The sequence below is a fragment of the Petaurus breviceps genome, unplaced genomic scaffold, assembly GCF_028583685.1.
Source record: "Petaurus breviceps papuanus isolate PSGF00001 unplaced genomic scaffold, PetGlider_PUasm1.0 90825, whole genome shotgun sequence".
Taxonomy (NCBI): Eukaryota; Metazoa; Chordata; class Mammalia; order Diprotodontia; family Petauridae; genus Petaurus; species Petaurus breviceps.
The window spans coordinates 18,363,332-18,386,748 of NW_027187353.1; the positions used below are offsets into that span (position 1 = coordinate 18,363,332).

A 23,417-nucleotide genomic window follows, 5' to 3' on the forward strand; every position below is an offset into this window, starting at 1 on the left:
CAACATCATAAAAATTACAATACTCCCAAACTAATTTACTTATTCCATGACAATACAATCAAACTACCTAAAGAATATTTTATAGAACTAGAAAAAATAACAAAATTCACCTGGAGGAATAAAAGGTCAAGAATCTTAAGGATAATAATGGAAAAAGTGGGAAAACAGTACCAAATTTATACCATAACAACATGATGAAGAAAAACAATTTTGAAAAACGTGAGAACTTTAAAGCAATAGCCAGCCCTGACTTTAGAGGAATACAGTGCAAACTAAAGCATGTGTTTCTGCACCTGGCCAATGAGAATATGCTTTGCTTAATGATATATATTTGTTACAAGTATTTTCATTGTGTTTCTTTTGGGGGGTAGGAGATGAAATGGAGAGAGGCAGTAAGAAGGAGATAAATGCTTCTGAATTGAAAAAATGATCATAAAAAACAAAATAATAAAAATATTTTCAAGAAATTCAATTAAGGGTAGTGTTGAAGGGAGATGGCAGTCATAAGACAACAACATGAAGCCTTGAGGACGAGCTCATGAATGAAGCTTTGACTTGGTAAGAGAAAGAACATGGCAAAGGAAGGGCAAAAAGAATTATTATAGGATGGTTATCTGTATGTTATCCTTGGGCCTTTTTTAATAACTGACATTTCTATGACACTGAAAACTGAAACACAGAAGGTACTTAAGAAATGCTTATTGATTAATCAGTTCTCTAGACTGTCTTGTTTGCTACACCAGCTGCTGGCAAAGCCACCCTTTCCAATGACAGTGGCCTCCTTATTGCTAAGTGCTAACTGCTGGAGCTCTTTCAAAGGGGATTTCTTTGTTGTACTCACAATAAGAACAAAGATTTTCTACAGACCCTATTTTAAAAGGGGGGAAGGGGAAATTTTCCCAAAAGAAAACCAAGATGGCTAATTTTCACAGAAAGTATTATTTAACCTCAGTGATATCAATTCCTTATCTGTAAAGAGCCCTGAAAATACATTCTTCTTTGTTTTATACTTTGTTCACTCTGTCTCAAAGAATCCTAATGTTCCACAAAGAAAGGGCTATATTGCTTTCTTATTTGTTTGGAACACCAAAATGAAACCCAAAGTAATCTTTGGAGACTATTTTGCTTGAGGCAAGGTATTATTATCCCCTCCTTACAAATAATGAAAGGGAGCCTCAGAGACTTGAAGTGGTTGGTCCAGAGTCACACAGCTGATAAGAGTCTAAAGCAGGATTCACTACAGCCTTCTCAGACCCAAGTCCAGTCCTCTATCCACTAGGCCACATGCTTCTCATGCTATGGACTGACCCATTTCACTGAACAAGAGCAAGATTCACGAGATCAATCAAGACTCAATTAGCCAATTAGCTAACTAGCATTTATTAAGTGAGTGCCTACTAGGTGCCAGACACTGAACTAAGGACTAGAAATACCTAAAGAGGGGCAGCTAGGTGGCACAGTGAATAGAGCACCAGCCCTAGCGTCAGGAGTAACTGGGTTCAAATCCAGCCTCAGACACTTAACATTTACTAGCTGTGTGACCTTGGGCAAGTCACTTAACCCCAACTGCCTTGCCTTCCATACCTCCAAAAAAAAAAGAAATACCTGAAGAAGTTTTCAAGGATGGGTGATAAATAATCCTAGAATCTGGTCTAGCCCTACGACCCACAGAGGCAGGGTGATAGTTAAGTTAGCACTGGACATGAAATCAGGGGACCTGAGTTCAAGTCCAGTTCAGTCATTCAAGCTATGTGACCTCCGTAAGTCAAATGTTCTCAATGGGCTCCCTCATCTGCAAAATGAAATGATTAGGTTAAATTGTCTCCAGGTTATCTTACACATCAGTCTCTCTAACTTTTTCTGGTGCTAGGATTCTAAAGCATTCATTTAAGCCTTACCCCTGTCTGGTCAGAATCCCAGGTAGGGCAAATGCAATCTGGAGAGAAGACAGTAATCAACTTTCTCAATGAAGGCATGTAAGAATGGATTTAGTTTTCTAGCAATTATATAACAAACTTCAATTCTTTGATGTGTCACCAGGTCTGTTATTTCATAAATGTGGGTACTCACTCCACAGTCAGAGATATTCCACAATTTGCAGCCACACAGCATCAGAAGAATATTGACATAATTAAAAAAGATGAGGTTTTGACATGTTTTATGTGACTGCCCATGTATAACCTATATTTGATTGCTTATCATCTTAGGGAGGAGTGAGGGGAAAGAGAAAAGAAGGCATAAAATTTGGAACTCAAAACTTCAACTAAAAATGTTAAAAAATTGAAAAGAAAAAAAAGTCAAGTTTTAGGGGAAAAAAAAAGATGAGTAGAGCCAGGGCCCTATTTCCCAAGTACAATCAAGTCTTCTCTCTTCTACCACACCTCACTGCACATCTGCAGAGTCTGTCCAAGACAGAAGTACTGCCAGTACAACATAGGGGGCTGTTCGCTCAATTATATATCATAGGACTAAGATCCTTACAAGTCAAGAATCTGATTACGCTCCAAAACAGACTATTTTTCTTAAACATAAAATGTTTTCTGTACTGAAAACATTAAACTGTGGTAATTTAGCCACCAATTTGGAAATTACTGTTCATTTTGAAACCTGCTTTTGATATTTATACACTAATTTCAAACCTAATTTGGCTGTTCTTGATTTAGAAGGAAAAATAGATTCCTGTGATAAGATGTGAGCTCACTTTAGACACTATTTCAAAGGCTACATAATGATTTCCAGGGTTTAACTTTTTATTCATGTTTAATGTAAAAGGAAAAGTTGTCTCTAATATTTCCGTAAAGATCTACCGTTCTGGTTCTTCTCAATTTTTATGATCGTCTTATTCATCACACAGCAATAGGGTGTGTAATTTATACTTATTAAAAGGCTCACACAATTGAATTTTTATGCTTTGTGTCTCTGTTTAACATCTACTACAAACATGAGGTTATCTAAAATTAGAAAACACACCTTACAATGACATCCCACCCAGACATTGTTTATGTTTGGCCATCAATCTCACTTTTTCTCCCAGCAGAGTGAATTAGAAGAGTGATAACTATCTCAGCCCAAAGGGTACAATGTACAATTAAGACATTAAACAGGAAACCAAAGAATGTGAAAATAGACAGAATCCCACTAGTGCCACCTACAGCAGATGTGGAGAATGCAGCTAAGACTGATCCAGAACAAAACAAAACTAGGAGGGGCTGTTGACTCCAATCCCTGGGTCTTACAATAAGTCACTACAGCTTTGTAGAAAAACTTTCAGTGAACACAGAAAATCATAACCAGCTAGCTCCAGAAATGAATAGGCTTTTCATCAGAAGGGAGTATTAGAAACTGAAAAATCACCTAGGTTTGCACCAAACCAAAGAGAACAAGTAGCAATGTCCAAAATATGCGCATGCACATGTGTGTGTGAGTATGTGTGTGTGCATGTGCGTGTGTGGGCCCCTGAGGTAAAGGAACAATGTAAGATATGGGGATGGCTTTGAAGTATTGTCAATATTAGTTCAAAAACAGTCAAGACAATCACGGGAAAACAACTTAAAACAGAACATCAGATCTCCTAACGAACCTTACCTTACATTCCACCACACTCTGATCTGATTCACAAGTAACATAGATTTCGTCTACTGCTCGTCGAAGATTATCAAAAAGAAATGCCCAGTAGCGTGCTCTTAAGTCAATTTTCCGAGGGTGCCTTGTTTTAGTGGGACTTTTCTCAAAATTTTTATCTCCAGCTGAGGATGATGTTATTTTACAGTCTACTGCAGTATTCTAAAGAAAGTTTAAAAAAAAAAGACAATTTTAATACCAACAAGTTTTAATTTTATGTAATATTCATTGAACATATTTAAACACTTTTAGACAAAACATCTTTTCAACTTACACCATATTACACCTATGTTAACTGAAACAAAGTTTCTTGCGATAAAACAAAAGGGGCAGTTTTATGATTCAGTATTTTGTTTCAATATTATTTGGTGGATATTTAAGTCGGGTTCAATAGTTGAAAATATTCTGAAAATAAAAAGTCACACATGTGGTTCCTCATTTAATGGAAAACCGGTTCAAAGATTCCTCACTACATGGGAGTGACATTGAATTCTCAAAGACTCTGCTGGTGTAACACAAGCTCGGAAAGTTCCTATCATGGCAGGAATGCTTCCAGGATGCTGACTGGTTCTCATCTAAGGACTAGACCAGCTAAATGTGGAGAGAGACATTCTCAAAACAAAATAGTGAATTTTCTGGTCATACTAATTCATAACATTATCTACTAAGGCACAAGGGCTTTGGAAACAGCATCATCTGCTGTGACTGACTGGTGTGATTACACCCACAGATCACAAACCTATGGCAAGTACAGCACATTTCTATCCACAAATGTTATTCCTAGATAGTTGCATACTGGGCTTGGAGTCAGAAAGGTATGAGTTCAAATTCTACTTCGTACCCTTATTAGTAATATATGATCATGGACAAGCCGCTTAACTTCTCTAAACCTCACAACCCTCATTCGTGAAACAAAGACATTAATATATGTAAGTAACTACCTCCCAGAGCTGCTGTGAGGCTCAAATGAAATAACAATGCCATAATATTAATACCAATTATTAATTTTTGTATATTAAATGTATTTTTAATTTAAAAATGAGAATTCATACTAATCTAAGAATAAGTACTACAGGTAATTTCATCTTAAACTGTTTTTCCCATGATAAGTAAAACCAAGGAAGAAAGAAAAGAAACAAAAAAACTGAGCATAATGAGATCAAGAACACTAGACAGACAACTATAACTGAATAAAGGATTTAAACTATATGTCTAAAAATACATGAAACATTATTCAATCACCTGGTAAAAGTTCCTTTTTATAAATACAAATTACCTCCTATTTATAGAATTTCAGAAATTTTTTACAGACTAATGGGTAAAAAAAGATTAATCTGAGAGAAAAGAAGACACACACTACCACTGAGTTCTCTAAGTGGAAAATTAAAAACTAAGATTTCAGCACTAAATATAAAACAACTGCATATCATTCCACTGACACTTTACAAACTGAATGCAAATTAAAATCCGCCTTACTCCAGCACAGGCAATATTCAATGCCAGCTGGGTCTGTTATCGGGAAAAACACCCAGTTTGCAGGAACATCTACCACAGATGTTATGCCCTTGAATGTCATGTCTCAGCCCTAGGCTATTACTGCTATGTTTTTCCCATCCATTACAAACATTCTCTTTCCACAAGGGAATCTTTTGTAATTGTACCACTGATTTCAGAACAGAATCTACAAACAAGAACCACTACCACCAAAAAAAAAAAAAAATCAAACCCCAAAGCAAAATCCTGTGCCATAGAGATCAGTTCTTTTTTCTATTTCTCCCTCATAGCAAATTCACTGCCCTAGTGGAGAATGACATCACCTCACCAAACCTCAGCAATCTGGAGATGAAATTCCAGCAAAGCTTTATCCTTTATTCTATATTTCTAATTAATTGACATATCATGATTTTTTCTAGACAGTGTTTCCTCTATCTGTCCATGGTTCTCTTGTTGTTCTGACGCCTTTGTCATCTTCTGACTAGACCAGACTGACGTCAGAAAACATGGGTTCTAAACCTGGACCTACCAATTACAAGGAGCATGACTTTAGGAAGATCACTTGCCCTTCAGTTTCCTCAAATGCAAAATGAAAGGCTTGAATTAGATGATCTCCAGAGTCTCCAAGTTAGAAAAGAGTCTGACAGTGGTAGGGAATCTATGGCTTTGGAATGAGTCCAAGTTTTACCAAACAAATCCTTTTAAGGGGATTCGTTCTGTGAAGTTTGGATTCAGTCAAAGGGCCATACCTGAGCACCTTGAGGATGCAGGTTCGCCACCCCTGGTCTATGATTTATGACTACAGCAAACACCACCTTCACTAGAGTACCCTCTCCCCTAAAAAATCCACTCTCATCTCCACCAAAGTTGCAATCTTTGCCCCTCACTTTAATAAGACCATCCTGTTTAAAAGTCCTATACTGTCCCAGCTTACCTTCTCACTGTGGATCAAATATCAGTGCTTCAAAGGGCTGTACAACATGGCTTAGAACCTACTTGCATGGCCTTCATACACAACAGCACAATTTACCTCCTACTCTTAACTCAACAAACAAACTGTCCATATACCAAGAATATTCAGTCTTAAAAAGCCTGGCAAGTCTTCTCTCCCATTACTTAAAAAACTTCTAAGATCCTACCTTATACTTCCTATACAGAAAAGCAGAATGCCAGTAGCTCTTTGTCAATCCACAAGCCTTTCACGTAACATGGAACTACAAGAGCAATTTTTCATTCATCACCTGTAAGGCACCTATAGTTGTCCTCCTAAGGTACACTTTACCTTGAGTTGTATGTGGTGCAAATTCTTCAGGTATTACCTTAATGTTCCTATTCCATTTCTCCAAGCAATCTCATCCCCTGACCTTTTGTTATATGATTAAATACTATCTGTCTAAAATGTAATAAGAATGTAAATTTTAAAGATCTTCCCTGCCCCTAGGCTAATGTGCACCTGAAGCCTGGGGTGGGGGAGGCTTGTTTTTCAGTAGATACTTCTTGATTGGCCAGTGAGTCAATAAGGTTGTTACATTCTCTGAGCCAGGAGAAGGCTATATAAGCCCTGATGTGTAACTTTGTTTTGGGACTCACTTTGAGAAGTGTTCTGTGATTTGATCTGAATTCTGGGAAGCCGTTGTTGAGAGTCCCCCGGCTTTGAAAAACCCAGGATGTGGAAACCCAGATGTTGACTGGGTATGGATGTAATGGTTGGACAGTTTGGAAATCTGTCTACTTGATGTTTCTGTCTTGATAATTATGCCTGTATACTTTGAGGTTCAGGGTGCTGACCTTTTCTCTTGAACAAGGTAAACGATATATGTCTGACTGATTAAAGTAAGCTTGTTAACCCATTTTGAGTTGCTTTCCTTTAACAAAGCAGATCCAAGAACCTGTGGTAGCTGCAAACCCTGAGGACGCTTGGGGTGCTTGCTGCTACAAATGGTAAATTCCTTAGGGCAGAGATAAGTCTATGTAACTCAATCTGTATGATACTCCGTCCTGTGCATACTAAGATATTTAAAGAACCATTCATAATTGTTCCCAGTAAGGGCCACATTTCTTCCCAAATCTGGCATGTCCAACACACTTGAGTGTAGCCAGTTCATAGGGCCAGCTTAGGACTTTTTAGCTTCCCCAGTTTCTTCACTATCTAGCAGTGGAGGGGGATCATCTTCATATTGTTGCCATTTCTCCCAGCAACCTTAATTCTGGCTTTTGAGTAATCCGGCCTGGCACTTTTCACAGTAAGTTAAATCAACAAGGTGACAACAATGTACCCTTTTGGAACCAGCAAAAGTTGTAACCGTTAAACTTGAATCAAAGGATATCATGATAGAGAGGGTCTTAAAATGCAGCTCCCTCAATCTGCACATGGAAAAACTGAGGCCCAGAGAGGAAATGACTTGCCCAAAGTCATCTACCAAGAAAACCCAGGTCCCCAGACTCCTAGTCCAAGAGTTTTTTCATATCCCAACTGCTTCCCTAAGAATGAAAAAGAGAACTCACAGATACAGACTCAAGGATCTAATCAGTGCACTGCTTTACAGAATCAAAATGCAAATCTGCATATAAAACCAAATGTGCAATCTGTAATTTCTGAATGATTGGATCCATGCACCACAACATTAAGGAGTTGGCTGAAAGCATTAAGTGGAAACACTGATACTATACCTGTTTAGCAGTTTTCTGTGAGCCCTGAACCGTTCTCTTAGATTTTCCACCAGTTTGCCATTTAGACTTCCCTTCAATAAAACAAAAAAAGGGTATCACTTACACAGAAATCACTTCAATTAATTAATTCACAGAAATCCAAAGACTTAACCTCCTCACTGTCTTCAGCATTAACAAGATTTTCATACCACTTTTCTTTGATAGTTTTGGAAATTCTACAAATTGCAACAGGAGAGAAAAAATACATTAGTGCAAAGGATTATGGACTCTCTTTGGCAGCCTAGAGAAAACTATGGACTCCCTTTTCAGGATAATGGTTTAAATAGACAAAATATAAAGATATAAATTATATGAAATAAACTTACAAAACTACTTTTAAAACAAATCCATGGACCTCAAATTAAGAAATCCTGCATTAGTGAAGTTAAGATTGGAAATGAAGATGTTAAAATATCATTACTGTATCCAGAAAATCCAGTCATCTCAAGAAAATAAATTATGGAAACAATAGATGTTTTTGTTAAAGAAGCAAGACACAAGACTAATCCACAAAAATAATGTGAATTCTTATTTACTAAAAACAAAGATAAAAAATTACAAAAAACCATTTATAGTAATAAAAATTATCAAATATCTCAGAATTAATTTGCTATAAAGGCATATAGTAGATTAATATATATTAATATATGGCATCTTAAAAACTACCATGAATAAAATAAAGAAAAACAAGTAATTGGAAGACTATTCATCAATCAAAAATGAGTAGGATTAATATAATAAAAATGACAGTACTCAAATAATTTATATAACCAATCAAAATACTAAGGGTTTTCTTTATACAACTGGATAAAAACATAATAAAACTTACATGTGAAAAAAATAGATAAGACTATCAAGAGATATGCTGAAAAAACAGCTCAGGGGGTAGTCTTACACTCTTGAACTTTAAGGTTTATTACAAAGGGATAATTATTCTTGTTAATATTAATAGCTAGAAATTATGTAGTACTTTAGGATTTTCAAAGTGCTTTACATACAACATCTTATTTGAGTCTTTTAAAAAAAAATGTTTTCATGCAAAAGGTTCATGATGGAAAATACTATACACACCCAGAAAAAGAATTATGGAGTCTGAATGCAGAAAAGAAACATACTATTTGCTCTCTTTTTTTGTTTTGTTTTCTATCTTCTTTCTCCATGGTTCATTCCATTAGTTATTATTCTTCTTTACAACATGACTAATGTGAAAATATGTTTAATATGAATGTATATGTAGAGCCTATATCAGATTGCATGCCATCTTGGAAAGGAAAGAGGGGGAGAAAATTCAAAACTCAAAAGCTTGTAGACCTGAATGTTGTAAACTAAAAATAAATAAATTTTCAAAAATTTAAAAAGTTGTTTTAGTTATCAAAGATCAAATTTTCTCATTCCCATACAGCCTCCCCTTACCAACTGAAAGAAAACAAAAACACCCCATCACAAATGTGTAAAAGCATAACAAAATGCCACAGTAGCCAAGTTTTAAAAAATCCATATATATATATGTATGTGTGTGTATACACATATATATACACACATGTATATGTGTGTATAGAAATGTCTGGGTCATGCTTGATTCTCTTTCGTGTTCTGCTTTCTTCTTTCCAAGTGTTGTATTATTCTAGGGCATTAAGGACAGCTCAGACTCAGGACCTGCAAACTTTTAGTTTACCCAAAGCAGTCTGATACTCAAGGGCTAAGTCTGAATGCTCTCCTCATGGTTTGACTTCTGCCAGTTTCTGACCTGGGTTTCAGTCTGAGCAACACAACTGTGGGTTTGCCCATTTGGAGCTCCAACATATTTCTACGAGATATGGCCACTGTCAGGCAGCTAAAAAGCTCTACAGGGTCAGAAGGACAAAGCTGCTGGCTCCCCTTTGATCTGGACTTCCTATCCTGCTTATTCCAATGCAAGCTTGGGACTGGTGTGAGGACTGGTATTTGTGGAGTGGTTGTGGGGGACACCTACACTGTATCACTTCTTCCTACTCTGACATCTTAACTATTCTCTTGTATAAGGTCACATAAGTGATTATGTAGTGGATCCAGGGCAGAAATTCAGGTTTTTCAATCCCAATTCCAGTGCCCTTTTCCAATATGAGGTGGAAAAAGTATTATTATTATTGTACAATTAGATCTATTCAGTAACGAAAGGGATTGCCTCCTGAGGCCATTGGACAGTGAGTTCCCTGTCACTGTTAGTGTTCATTCACAGCTAAATATCTATATTTAGGTAAGGTTGGAGGAGGCATTTCTTCTTTGGGCATCAGTTTGAACAGATGACCTCTAAGATCCTTTCCATTCTGTGACTGAGATAGGGTATATTTTTTTAGACAACTAAACTTAAAAAAAATACTTATTGGGCTGAAGATCCCATTTGCTATTTCCTGACTCAACTAAAAAAAATCAAATTCATAAAACATCAAAAGTAATGAATTCATAATTTAAAGTGTAATTAAAAAGATTTAGGGGCAGCTAGGTAGCGCAGTGAATAGAGCACTAGCCCTGGAGTCAGGAGGACCTGAGTTCAAATCTGGTCTCAGACACTTAATACTTACTACTAGCCATGTGACCTTGGGCAAGTCACTTAACCCCAATGGCCCTGCCCCTCCCTCTCCAAAAAAAAAAGCAAAAAAAAAAGATTTAATACTTTTCTTTTTTCATGGATAAGTATTATAAAAGCAAAGGATTATATATTTTTCTACTTCTCACCAAAAATATATTTTTTCATTTTTCAAATGCTTTATTAACTTCTGATTTACATCATTCATTTCTGCCAGATTTCAAGTTACAAATTTTCTCCCCGTTTTTCCCCTACCCACCACCCCAAAATAGCAGTCCCACAGGATATCCCCTCCTCCAATCTATTCTCTCCCATATTTTCTCCCATACCCCTTTTGACTTTTCCAGTAGGGCATGGTGGATCTCTATGCCCCAGTGCCTGTATATCTTATTTCCCTATTACATGTAAAATAATATTAATAATAGTATATATATACATTTGATTTTAAAACTTTGAATTCCAGATTCATTCCCTTCCTCCCTTGTCACCCACCCTTACTGGGAAGATAAGCAGTTCAGTATATGTTGTACGTATATAGCTAATGCAAAACAATAACATAGTAGATATATTGTAAAAGACTGACTATATTTCCCTCCCTCCTATCCCACCTCCCAATTGTTCTATTCTCTACTTTGATCCCAAGTGGGTGCTTCCAACTTCCCTCTCCCCCCAGCCTGCCCTCCCTTCCATCATCCCCCCTCTCATCCCCTTACCCCCTACTCTCCTGTAGGGTGAGATACCCTATTTAGTGTATATGTCATTCCCTCCCCAAGCCAAATTCAATGAGAATAAGGTTGACCCATTCCCTTTTGCCTTCCTATTCTTCCCCTCCATTGTAATTATTTTTCCCTTGCCTCTTCTATATGAGATAGTTTACCCCATTCTGTCTCTCTCCATCTCCTCTCATTATATTCCTCTCTCACCTCTTAATTTCACCTTTTAAGTATCATCCCTTGCTGTTAAATTGGTCCTGTGCCCTCTATGTATACCTGTAAACACATATACACATATTCACATATGTATTCATATGCCCATATACCCTCATATATAGACATATATATTTCTATTCCTTTCAACTATTTTCATACTGAGAAGTTTCATCAGTTACAATTATCGTTTTTCCATGTAGAAATGTTAATAGTTCAACTTTGATAAGTTCCTTAAGATTTCTTTTCCCTGTTTACCTTCTCATGCTTCTCTTGCTTCTTGTATCTGAATGTCAAATTTTCTATTCAACTCTGGTTTTTTCATCAAGAATGCTTTGAAAGCCCTCTATTCCACTGAATGACCATATTTCCCCCTGAAACATGATACTCAGTTTTGCTGGGTAGGTGATTCTTGGTTTTAATCCCAGCTCCTTTGACCTCCAAAATATATTCCAAGCCCTTCGATCCCTCAGTGTAGAAGCTGCCAGATTCTGGGTTATCCTAATTGTGTTTCCACAGTATTCAAATTGTTTCTTCCTGGCTGCTTGTAAAATTCTCTCCTTAATCTGGGAATTCCGGAACCTGGCTATAATATTCCTAGGAGTTTTCTTTTTGGGATCTTTTTCAGGAGGTGATCGGTGGATTCTTTCAACCTCTATTTTGCCCTCTCGTTCTAAAACATCAGGGCAGTTTTCTTTGAGAACTTCCTTGGAGGATGATTTCTAGGTTCTTACTTTGATCTTGGCTTTCAGGTAGTCCAATAATTTTTAAATGATCTCTCCTGGATCTATTTACCAGGTCAGTGGCTTTTCCCATGAGATATTTCACATTGCCTTCTATTCTTTCATTTGTTTGGATCTGTTTAACAGCATCTTGATTTCTCATAAAGTCATTAGCTTCCATTTGCTCCAATTTAATTCTGAAGGAATGATTCTCCTCATTGAGCTTTTGAGATTCTTTTTCCATCTGGCAAATTCGGCTTTTTAAGGCATTCTTCTCCTCACTGCCTTTTTGAGCCTCTTTTGCCAATTGAGTTAGTCTATTGTTTAGGGTGTGATTTTACTCAGTCAGGCTATTGACTCTCATTTCATAATTTTCTTGCATCATTCTCATTTCTCTTCCCAATTTTTCCTCCACTTCTCTTTTCTGCTTCTTAAGGTCCTCTAAGGCCTGTAACCAGCTCACATTTTCCTTTGAAGCTTTTGGTGCAGGAGTTCTGAGTTCACTGCCTTCCTCCTGTTTCATGCTTTATTCCTTTTTGTCCCCAAAATAGGAATCTAATGTTGCTTTGTTTCCTTTGCCTGGTCAGGTCGCCCCTCAGTCACTTGACCCTTGGGCTTTTTGCCACAGTAGGACTCTGCTACCAGACAGGAGAGCTTTTGTCCCAAATGCTGGGGTTTTCTCAGCAGCTGGAGGTATTAGATGGGTGCCCTCTCTGAGGCCTCCACACGCTCTGGCAAGCTGGGCACACACCCCAGGACCTCCACCTTAGACTGCAATCCAGATCCAAGCAGGTTAAAGCAAGAGCGATTACCCCTCAGACTGGTCATTTGGTCCCCCTTCACTCTGCAGGCCAGGAGCTGAAGCTGCCATGTGGCACTGGCTGGCTGTGCCAGGGTCTCAGCAGCTTCTCGTCCCGGGGGAAAAAGCCAATGCACTCCCACTTACTGAGTTCCAAAATCCAGACTGCACTGACCTCTCACTTTGTCCTTCGCATCTATGTCTTGATAATTCTGGAAACGGCTACAGCTGCTGCTGATCTGGAGTCCCTCTGGCCAGGGGCTGGTCAGACCCTCCTTAGGGCTAAAATCTCTGGCTCACACGGGCCTGGGCTCAGCTCCCAGAGTGCTGCACTGGTTGATTCCTGCCAGCCTGTCCTCAGCGGGAGTTTAGCTTCTCTGTGTCATTTTGTGGGTTCTGTAGTTCCAAAGTTTGTTCAGAGTCCCCTTTTTACATTGATTGGGGAAGGTGAAAGTCGGAGCCGCTTGGAGGTCCTGCTTCTACTCCACCCCACCTCACCAAATTTTAGGTATAAAGTCAACCATAAAAGAACACTACTGAGAAACAAACTTTTGGGGAGGTCAAAGTGAAGAAATTGTGTATGCACAGTTCATTCTTTGTGACACGTTTCATAAATTATTATTGTTGTTTTTCTTCTTTAGTCATTTCAATCATGTCCAGCTCTCCATGAACCTATTTAAGGTTTTCTTGGCAAAGATACTAGAAGGGTTTGCCATTTCCTTTTCCAGCTCGTTTTATAGATGAGGAAACTGAGGCAAACAGGATTAAGCAACTTGCTGAGGGTCACATAGCTAATAAAATATCTGAGGTTATATTTGAACTCATGTGTTACTCCAGGCCTACCACTCTATCCACTGAGCTACCTAGCTGCCCTATATCATGTATTTTTTTTTTTCTTTTAATGTCTTTGTGATTTAATCACATAGGTTTTATGCTGTTCAAGTCTGAGGCATAATAAAACTTCAAAGAAATCAACTTGTGTGATGGCTATGTGAAAGAATAGAAAGGGATGGGCTCTAAAGACCATGGAGGTAGAAAAGATAAGATATGGTAACTAGATAAAAGGGCTAAGTGAATGTGAGGAGGAAAGGAGGACACTGAGGCTGTGATTCTGGGAAGATGCTAGTGTTTTTGAGAGAAACAGGGACAGCTGAAAAAGAAATGAATGTGGCAGGGCACAGGGTGGAGTTCTGGTTTTGAGAGTCACATGTCTATGGAACTTCTAACTGAAAATGTCCAACAGGTGATTTGTGACACTGGACAAGAGCTCAGAAAGAGGACTAGGACTGGATATATAGATACAGGAGTTATCTACATAAATGTAATCCCATGGGAGTCAATTAGGTCACCAAGGGAGAGAATGCAGAGAGTGAGGAGGTCTCAGAACAGAGCCTTGGAGTTCAACCACAATGAGCAAGGAATGGAGACTGGTCCAGCAAAAGAGACTGAGAAAAGTCATGAGACAGGTAAGAGGAGAAACAAGAGAGAGCAATGTTAGGGAAACTCCGAAAGGAGAGACTAAACAGGAACAGAAGATAGTCAACAATGTGAAATGCTACAGAGGGGCCAAAAAGGATGAGAAGTAAGAATAAACTAAGAGGGGGGCAGCTAGGTGGCACAGGGGACAGAGCGTTGGCCCTAGAGTCAGAAACAACTTCAGACACTTACTAGCCTTGTGACCCTGGGCAAGTCACTTAACTCTGTCAAAAAAAAAGACTGAGTTCCAGCAATTAAGAGATCACTGTTAACACTGGATGGAGCAACTGAGTTTAATAATAAAAGTGAAAAAACCAGATTGCAGAGGGTATAATAACTTTTATAAACACATTTGGCTACTCTGAATACATAAAAGTTTTGGCGAGACTAACTGGCATATTGTGTTTCAATTTGGGACATATTCTCCCCTGTGGGATATAGAGATCATGTTTGTTCCCAGTTCAAATTTATTTGAGCATCTTTTTTCTAAAAGCTCCCTTTGGCTCTTTCTATTCCTCTAATTAAATCAGAAAGAAAAACTTCCCTTTAACACCAACTGATCTTCTTCTTGATAGCGGAAGGGATCAAACGACAAGAAGAGGCACTAGGACCCACGACAGGCTGTCAAAAAAACTGTGAATATCCTAACTCCTATATCCTAAATACATTATACATCTTGTGTTTTTCTTTTGAACTTTAACAGTCACTCAAAATCCTGGAAATAGGTAATCTTTTTCTTTAAGTTATCCTTATTTTCTTTTTAAATTTAAACATGCAAAAAGACTGCATTCTTCTACAGGATGTGTTTTTATTTTAAGCCACATCCCTTATACATAGCCTCCCAACGGACCTTTGGATTTTCTTTTTTTTTTTTTGGTAGTTATATTTTATTTTTTTTAAATCAGCAAAAAACTTAACTTCTCACCCTTTCTGCCTTCTCACACACACCTCACTCTCATCTCGTTGAGAAGCAACGAAAAAACAAAATCACCGTTACAAATATGTATAGTCCAGCAAAACAAATTTCCATATTGGTCAAGTCTAAAAATCAGGTGGATACATATATATACACATACTAGGTATATAAATATATAAACACATACACATACATACATACATACATACATACACATGTGTGTCTAAATACATCTCATTCTGAGCCCTCAGACCTTTACCACTCTTATCAGGAGAGAAACAGAATGTGTCATCCTTAGTCCTCTGGAATCATGGTTAGTCATTATACTAATAAGAGTTTCTAATTCTTTCAAAGTTGTTTATCTTTACTCTATGATTGTCTGTAATGTAATGCCAAGCAAAGGCAACTTCCCAAGGTTCAGAATACCAGCATAGGTGCTCTCCATTTTATTCAGTGACAAACCAAGAACAGAGAAGATCAAAACATGACATCATTCAAAATACAGCATTTACTAAGGGTGATTAAATAATCTCCAAGTACTACCCCACCCCAGGACCTTCCAATCATTCAATCAATTACAAAGTCCCTGGTCTAAATACTTCTCCACCCTTAGGCTGTACCTTCATTTGGTCCACCACAAAGCCCCTCTTCTCAAATGGAGATTAGTTTCCAATCTAAGTAAAGTACATTCATTTGTTCAACCACAGAACACAAAAAGGTCAAAAGTTCCCCACCCCTGGATCACAATTGAATCTACCCAAGAGTTACATCAAGTTTAAGCACAGCACTTAAAACCCAAATGGAGGTCTTTTCTTCATCTTGACAGGAGGCAAGTTCTCAGCAATCTTAGTTCCTGGGGAGACAAGGCTTAGCAAGGCCACAAGATACACTGTCTTAGGATAAATTTTTCTCTGAGATTTTCATGCTGCATGAGTTCATGTGTGTTCTCAGGTTTCTCTGAAACCATTCCTTTTACCAATTCTTACAACACAATAGCATTCTATAACATTTATTTGCCATAATTTGTTTAGCCATTCCCCAAATTATGGGGCCCCCTCAGATTCTCATATTTTGCTACCTCAAAAAAACTATATTTTCATACATTGTTAGGGTGTGTTTTGCTTAAGACTAATCATTCCCTTAATCTACACTCCCTCTAATTCCCTCTTCTCCCCTTTTCCCTATTTTCCAAGTGAATGAAATACAGTTATATACTCAACTATGCGTGCATGTCCTCTCTTCAAACAATTGAGAAAAGAGGTTTGAGTGTCAGCCACTTCCCCTCAACCCTTCCTCATTTCTCTCTATATCTACTTGTTCACCCTGATTATGTGAGATAATTCTCCCTTTCTTTTCCCTCCCTTCCCCAAGTTTATTCCTCTTCCCCTTCCACTCCATTATTCTTTTTATCAATCACATGCAGGTCTTTTAATTAGACTCCCTCTATGATCCTGATGATAATGGTCACAGGGAACACACATATCTTCAGCCTATGTTAGAATAAAAGGAATTTATCCTAGTTTAGTCCTTGATCTTTGTTCATTTGTATTTAACTTTTTATGTTTCTTTTAACTCCTGTGTTTGAACTTCAAAATTTCCACATAGCTCTGGTCTTTTTCATCAGGAATTCTCAGAAGTCCTCTATTTCATCAGAGCTCCATGTTCCCCTCTGAATGATTACACTCAGTCTTACTGGGTTGGCTGCTGTCTTTCTTTCTTGAGGAAGGCCAAAATGACAGTACTATGTTGGGGTCAAAGCACAGAGTGTCCAACTGTGGCTAACTAGACCCAAACAACCTTGGAAGGCTCTAACACAGGCACAAAGAGTTGATGTGAACATCTGGAGTACAGTCTCTAACCTTCCACATCTTTGTGTTTCTTTTGAGCTAAAATTCTGCTTTGCTCAGACAGCACAGCACCTTCTTTGATGTGGGCACATCATATTAAGCATTCTGGTGCCAGTGTTTCCCACATCTCACAATCAGCTCCAAAATTCTTTAGACAGACCATGATAGTGTCTTTCTATTGCTTCTTGTTCAATTTCTTTTTCTGAGACAGGGTTTTTTCAGTATTTTACTTCCTCTTCAGTTAATCTGGGCAAGTTATATTTTTGTAAATATTCATCCATTTCACTAAGATTGACAAATTTATGGGCATACAATTGGGTAAAATAATTCCTAATTATTGTTTCAATTTCCTCTTCACTGGAGGTAAATTCATGCTTTTCATTTCTGATACTGGTAATTTGGTTTTCTTCTTTCTTTTTTTAAATCAAATAGACTAAATGTTTATCAATTTTATTGGTTTTTTCATAAAAACAGCTCTTAGTTTTATTTATTAGTTCAACAGTTTTTTTAATTTCAATTTTATTAATCTCTCCTTTGGTTTTCAGTATTTCTAATTTAGTATTTAATTGGGGATTTTCAATTTGTTCTTTCTTCTAGCTTTTTCAGTTGCATGACCAATTAATTGATCTCCTTTTTCTCTATTTTATTCATGTAAGCATTCAGAGATATAAAACTTCCCCTAAGAACCACTTTTGCTGTATCCCATAAGTTTTGGTATGTTGTCTCATTACTGTCATTCTCTTGAATGAAGTTACTGATTATTTCTACAATTTGTTGTTTGACCCTTAATTGATTCCTTAAGATTACATTATTTAGTTTCCAATCAGTTTTTATTTTATCTTTCCATGGCCCTTTATTATATATAAATTTTACTGCATCATTATCTGAAAAGGATGCATTTAACATTTCTGCCTTTCTGCACTGAACTGTGAGGTTTTTATGTTGTAGTACATGGTCAATTTTTGTGTGTGTGCCATGTACCACTGAGAGAAAAGTATATTCTTTTTTATCCCCATTCAATTTTCTCCAGAGGTCTATCACATCTACCTTCTCTAAAATTCTGTTCACCTTCTTAACTTCTTTCTTGTTTACTCTGAGGTTAGATTATCAAGTTCAAAGAGGGCGAGGTTGAGGTCCCCCACTAGTATAGTTTTGCTCTCTATTTCTTCCTCTAACTCCTTTAACTTCTCCTCTAAGAATGTGGATGCTATACCACTTGGTGCATATATGTTTAGTAATGATACTGCTTCATTCTCGATGGTGCCTTTTAGCAGGATAATCTCTTTTAATTAGATCTAATTTTGCTTTTGCTTTATCTGAGATAAGGATTGCTACCCCTGCTTTTTTTACTTTAGCTGAAGCATAATATATTCTACTCCAGCCTTTTATCTTTACCCTGTGTGTATCCCCTTGTTTCAAATGTGTTTCTTGTAAACAGCATATTGTAGGATTGTGGTTTTTAATCCATTCTGCTATCTGCCTCTGTCTGATGAGAGAGTTCATCCCATTCACATTCACAGTTATGATTACTATCTGTGTCTTTCTCTCCATCCTATTCCCTCCCTTGTTTATGCTCTTATTTCTCCCTTCTCTTCCTTAAGAGCTTTCCTTTTGACTACCTCCCTGGATATTCCTTCCCTATCAGCCCCCCTCCCTTTTTCTATCCTTTCCCCATACTACTTCTTCCCTCCTTTCTAATTTCTCCCCCCTTTTCTTTCCCCTTATCCTTCCTACTGCCTGTAGGGCATGTTAGATTTTTATACTTAATGAAGTATGTTATTCTCTCCTTGAACCAAATCTGATGACAGTAAATCTCCAACAATGCTCCTCTCCTTCCCTTCTTTCCCTCTACTATAGTAAGTTTTTGTATCTCTTCAAGATTCCTATACTTAACTGATAATGTTATTCCCTCCTTGAACCAAAATGAATGAGAGTTTAATAAAGCTCTTACAATGTTCATCTCCTTCTCTTCTTAACCCTCTACTATGTTTTTATGCCTCTTCATAAGGCATAATTTACCCTTTTCTGCCTCCTCCTTTCCTCTTCTCCCATTACAATCCCTTTGTACCCCTTAATAAGGTTTTTTATCATCACATTAGTTAATTTATACCCACACGCTCTATCTATCCCTTTTAAATGTCATGATAATTGTACAATTCTCAATATTGACAGGTATCATCCTCCCTTATATGGATGTAAATAATTTGCTCTTACTGAATAACAAGGTGTGTGTGTGTGTGTGTATGTGTGTGTGTGTTTTCCCTGTTTACCTTTTTATGTCTCTCTTGAATCTTGTATTTGGAGATCAAATTCTCCATTAAGCTCTGGCCTTTTCATCAGGAAGGTCTAGAAGTCCCTTATTTCATTGAATGACCATATCCTTGCCTGAAAGATTATGCTCAATCTTGCTGTGTAGTTGATCCTTGGTTGTAGTCCAAGCTATTTTGCCTTACAAAATATCATATTCCAATACCTCAGATCTTTTAATGTAGAAGCTGCTAGGTCCTATGTGATCCTGACTATAGTTCCATGATATCTGAATTATTTCTTTCCTGGCTGCTTGCAGTATTTTCTCCTTGACCTGATAACTCTGGAATTTGGCAACAATACTCCTTGGAGTTTTCAATTTGGGATCTCTTTCAGGAGGTGTTTGGTAGATTCTTTTGATAACTATTTTACCCTCTGGTTCTAGGACCTCAGAGCAGTTTTTCTTGATGATTTCTTACAAGATACTGTCCAGGTTCTTTTTTTCATCATAGCTTTCCAGTAGACCAGTAATTCTTAGATTATCTCTCCTGGGTTTGTTTTCCATGTCAGTTGTATTTCCAATGAAATATTTTACATTTTCTTCTATTTTTTCATCCTTTAGATTTTGTGACTAATTCTTGATGCCTCATAGAGCCTTTAGCTTCAATTTGTCTAATTCTAATTTTTAGCAAATTGTTTTCTTCAGTTAGTTTCTTAATCTCCTCTTCCATTTACTTTTAAGGAGTCATTTTCTCCAGTTAGATTTTGAACCATCTTTCCCATCTGACAAATTTTATTTTTTAAGGAGCTGTTTTCTTCAGAGAAATTTTTTTCCATTTTGCCAATTATATATTTTAAATAGTTGGTCAATTTATCTTCTACCTCTTTAATTTGGCTTGTAAAATCCTTCTTAAGCTCTTCCAAGCATGCTTTTTGGCCCTGAGACCAATTCCTATTCTCTTCTGAGGTTTCAGATGTGGGCACAGGGTCAATACTATCCTCTTCTGAATCTGGTTCTCATCACTTCCCACAACTGAATTCTGAAGTCTTTCTTTTTTTCCAATTTTATTTTTGCCCATTGTGATTACCCATTTTCTGGCTTTTAAAATGGATCTCTGTTTCTGGGGTGCTTTAACACCAAGCACAAGCAGCTTTCCAGATGACTACTGCTATGAACAAACCTTCAAGGTTCTGATTATAAGCATAGTAAACTCTCCATTTATTTCAACAGTAAATTAAAGCAAAACATTCACATCAAATCAAAATACAGCATTCACCATGTCACAACTCAACAACTTAACACTAAAATGGCCACGTAGTTTTCATCAAAGTGGTCACATAGTTTTAAACAAAGTATATTCATTTAGGAACTCAATCATTTAGTAAGTCCTAAATCCAGTCACAAAGTACAAAGGCTAAAGTTCTCTTTTAAACAAGGTGCATTCATTTAATCAATCACCACGTCCACCCCTGGGTCACACCACCTTAATCTCTTCAATCAAAAAGTCTTCCTTCTTAAACAAAATACATTCATTTAGTCAATCACAAAGCACAAAGGTCATCCACACCTAGGTCACAACTAAGTTACAATATCATCAGCATTAAGTACCCAAGGAGAGGTCTTTTCATCTTGACCAGAGGCAGATTCTCAGCTTGCATAGTTCCCCTTCCCACAGTTTCTGTTCCTGGGAAGACGAAGCTTAACAAAGCCACAATAACATTCAAAACATTGCCAGCGTCCTCATCAATTCACTTTCTGCCTGTGAAATCAACCTAGACCCAACAACAAGGTCTGAGGCCTCTATCAACAAATGAACCTGACAAGTAACATCAAACGAGACAGACAAAATACCGGCACCACAACCATGCCTTCTCAGCTCTCAGCAGCTCTGGGTGGCCCTCAGAAGTTCTAGGCAGCTCCAACTGGCCCTCAGAAGTCTTGGACAGCCCTGGCTGATGGTCCTCTCTCCTCTCTGCCTCCACGATATTGCTCCCAAAAGTCCTTCTGGCCTCTCTCAGCTTGGGCTTTTCCCTCTACTCAGTACCAGCTCTTTCCTGTTCAGCCCCATCTTGTTACCTCAAGTCCATCCCACTGTGAGATTCACAAGCTCTGGGTGTTAACACTTAACCCGAAATCAAGTGCTAAGTACCTGTTAGCTTGCCCATACAAGGGGATCTTCAAATTCCATTACCATTAAAGGCATGGGGAGCTCTGACCTATGCTTCTTATGCTGGGAGTTAGGGACCTGATTATTGGCCTTGTGTGCTGTGGCCTCTGAGTGCCTAGACTGAGGCCAAGGCTAGGACTTTTGGCACTTCCCCTAAATTACACTGAAGCTCACAGTGTGAGGTGTTAGGTTGGGATAGTCTGGCCACTTCAGGATTATGCCTACCGTGCTCCTGGGCTAGAGCTCAGGCAAGTTCAGCTGCTGCTGGCCAGGGCAGCGCTAGAGTCTGCAGATTCCCCTGGTAGTGTGAAGGCACACCTGGGCTTCTGGTGTTAGCACTTGCTGGCTCTACCCCACTAGGGTTCAGCATCTCACACTGGTAGAGGCTGAGATGGGGCTTGCTGGGATGCCTCCTATCCTACACTTTATTCTCAGCACAATCACAGCCATGTCGTTCCTCTAGGACTCTCAAGTCTGCTGCTGGTTCCACTATTTCAGGATTTTATACTTTATAATATTCTCTGAGTTTTTCAGGGTCAGAGAGGGAGATTAGAGCAGCTACAATTTACTCCACCATCTTGGCTCTTGGAAGTTCAGGTAGGTGATCTTTAAACATTCACACAGGAGTGGCCAGGTAGTGCAGTGAGTAAGAACACCGGCCCCAGCGTCAGGAGACCCAGCATCGGTTCTGGTCTCAGATACTTGGCACCCACACAAAATAACTAGCTGTGTAACCTTGAGCAAGTTATTTAACCCCAATTGCTTTAAAAAAAAAAAAATCAGACTATGGTCTGACAGCCCCAGGAGTAGCTGCTGCCGCTGCCACAAGCCCTACACTTGTCTCTTACTCAGCTCCGAAAGATCCCAGTCCTGCGGTGAGAGGTCGGGAATCGCCCCTGCAGCAGGTGAGTCAATTTGCCCAGGCTTACTCTGGCTCCACTATGGTTGGGTCTATGCTGGTACAGCTCCAATGCTCTATGCTCCCCTGCCCAGCACAACAAATCCTACCTTTCCACACTTTCCTGGGCTGGAAATCTGCCACACTCTGTCTCCCATTGAATTTTTCCACTCTAAAAACGGTTCAGATTCACTTTTTAGAGGTTACTAAAGGAGTTCACAGGATTAGTCCCTGCTTTCACTATGCCATCTTGGCTCTGCCCCCTCTGTATTTCTTCTTCTGACCTCCACGTGAGTGCTTGCCTTGTATGAAAACAGTCTTATAGGTAAATGAAGATTTGGTATTCAAACAACTATTCATAGGTTCCCAAAGTGGGTGTGGAAATGATGGGGAGAGGGGGCGAAGTAGTACCCTTGGGTGCAATTAGGGGGCATGGAATAAAAGTAAGGGTTTACCTAACCTAACCCCAGAGATTGTTCACCAGGACAAGAAGATCCAGCAGAGAGGGGTCTAAACATGTGTCAGGTACAGGAACAGGGGCCAGCTGGCAACTCTCCCAATCACAACCCAATTCTGTATCATAAATCTAGGATGGAGCAGAGAGATAACCTGCACCTGGGGTGGAGTGAGGAGCACGCCTTCAGTCACATATCAAGAAGCAACAGCTGTGTGGCTCCAAGAAGCTGGGTCTCAGTTCCAGCATTGAGCTTAATCTGAAGCTTACAGGAAAAGAACCACAGCAGGAAGTGCCCAGACCAAAAGAAAACTTACAGTTCTGTCCCTCTGAATCAGCAGTGTTCTATCAGACTGAGAGTGACTGCTGCTGCTAAATCCAAAAAGACTCAAGACACAAACCAAGAAAGGACTCCAAAACATCTACAAGCAAATCCCCCCCCCAAAAAAAACACAGCTTGGGCACAAATTCAACTAGAATTCCTAGAAGAGGTGAAGTAATAGCTTAAAAGAAAAGTGTAGGGGCGGCCAGGTAGCACAGTGAGTAAGAGCACCGGCTCCAGTGTCGGGATGAC

General features: G+C 38.5%; 1 protein-coding gene across 1 annotated transcript in view; it reads right to left on the reverse strand.

The window, feature by feature from the left end:
- SCAPER (S-phase cyclin A associated protein in the ER) overlaps nucleotides 1–23,417 on the reverse strand; it is a 405,066-nt gene that overhangs the window by 340,071 nt on the left and 41,578 nt on the right. The window contains exons 4-5 of the mRNA XM_069071423.1: nucleotides 7,786–7,856; nucleotides 3,586–3,783 (exon numbers count right to left, since the gene is read on the reverse strand). Coding sequence (XP_068927524.1) covers nucleotides 3,586–3,783; nucleotides 7,786–7,856 — 269 coding nt within the window. The remainder of the gene's footprint in view (nucleotides 1–3,585; nucleotides 3,784–7,785; nucleotides 7,857–23,417) is intronic.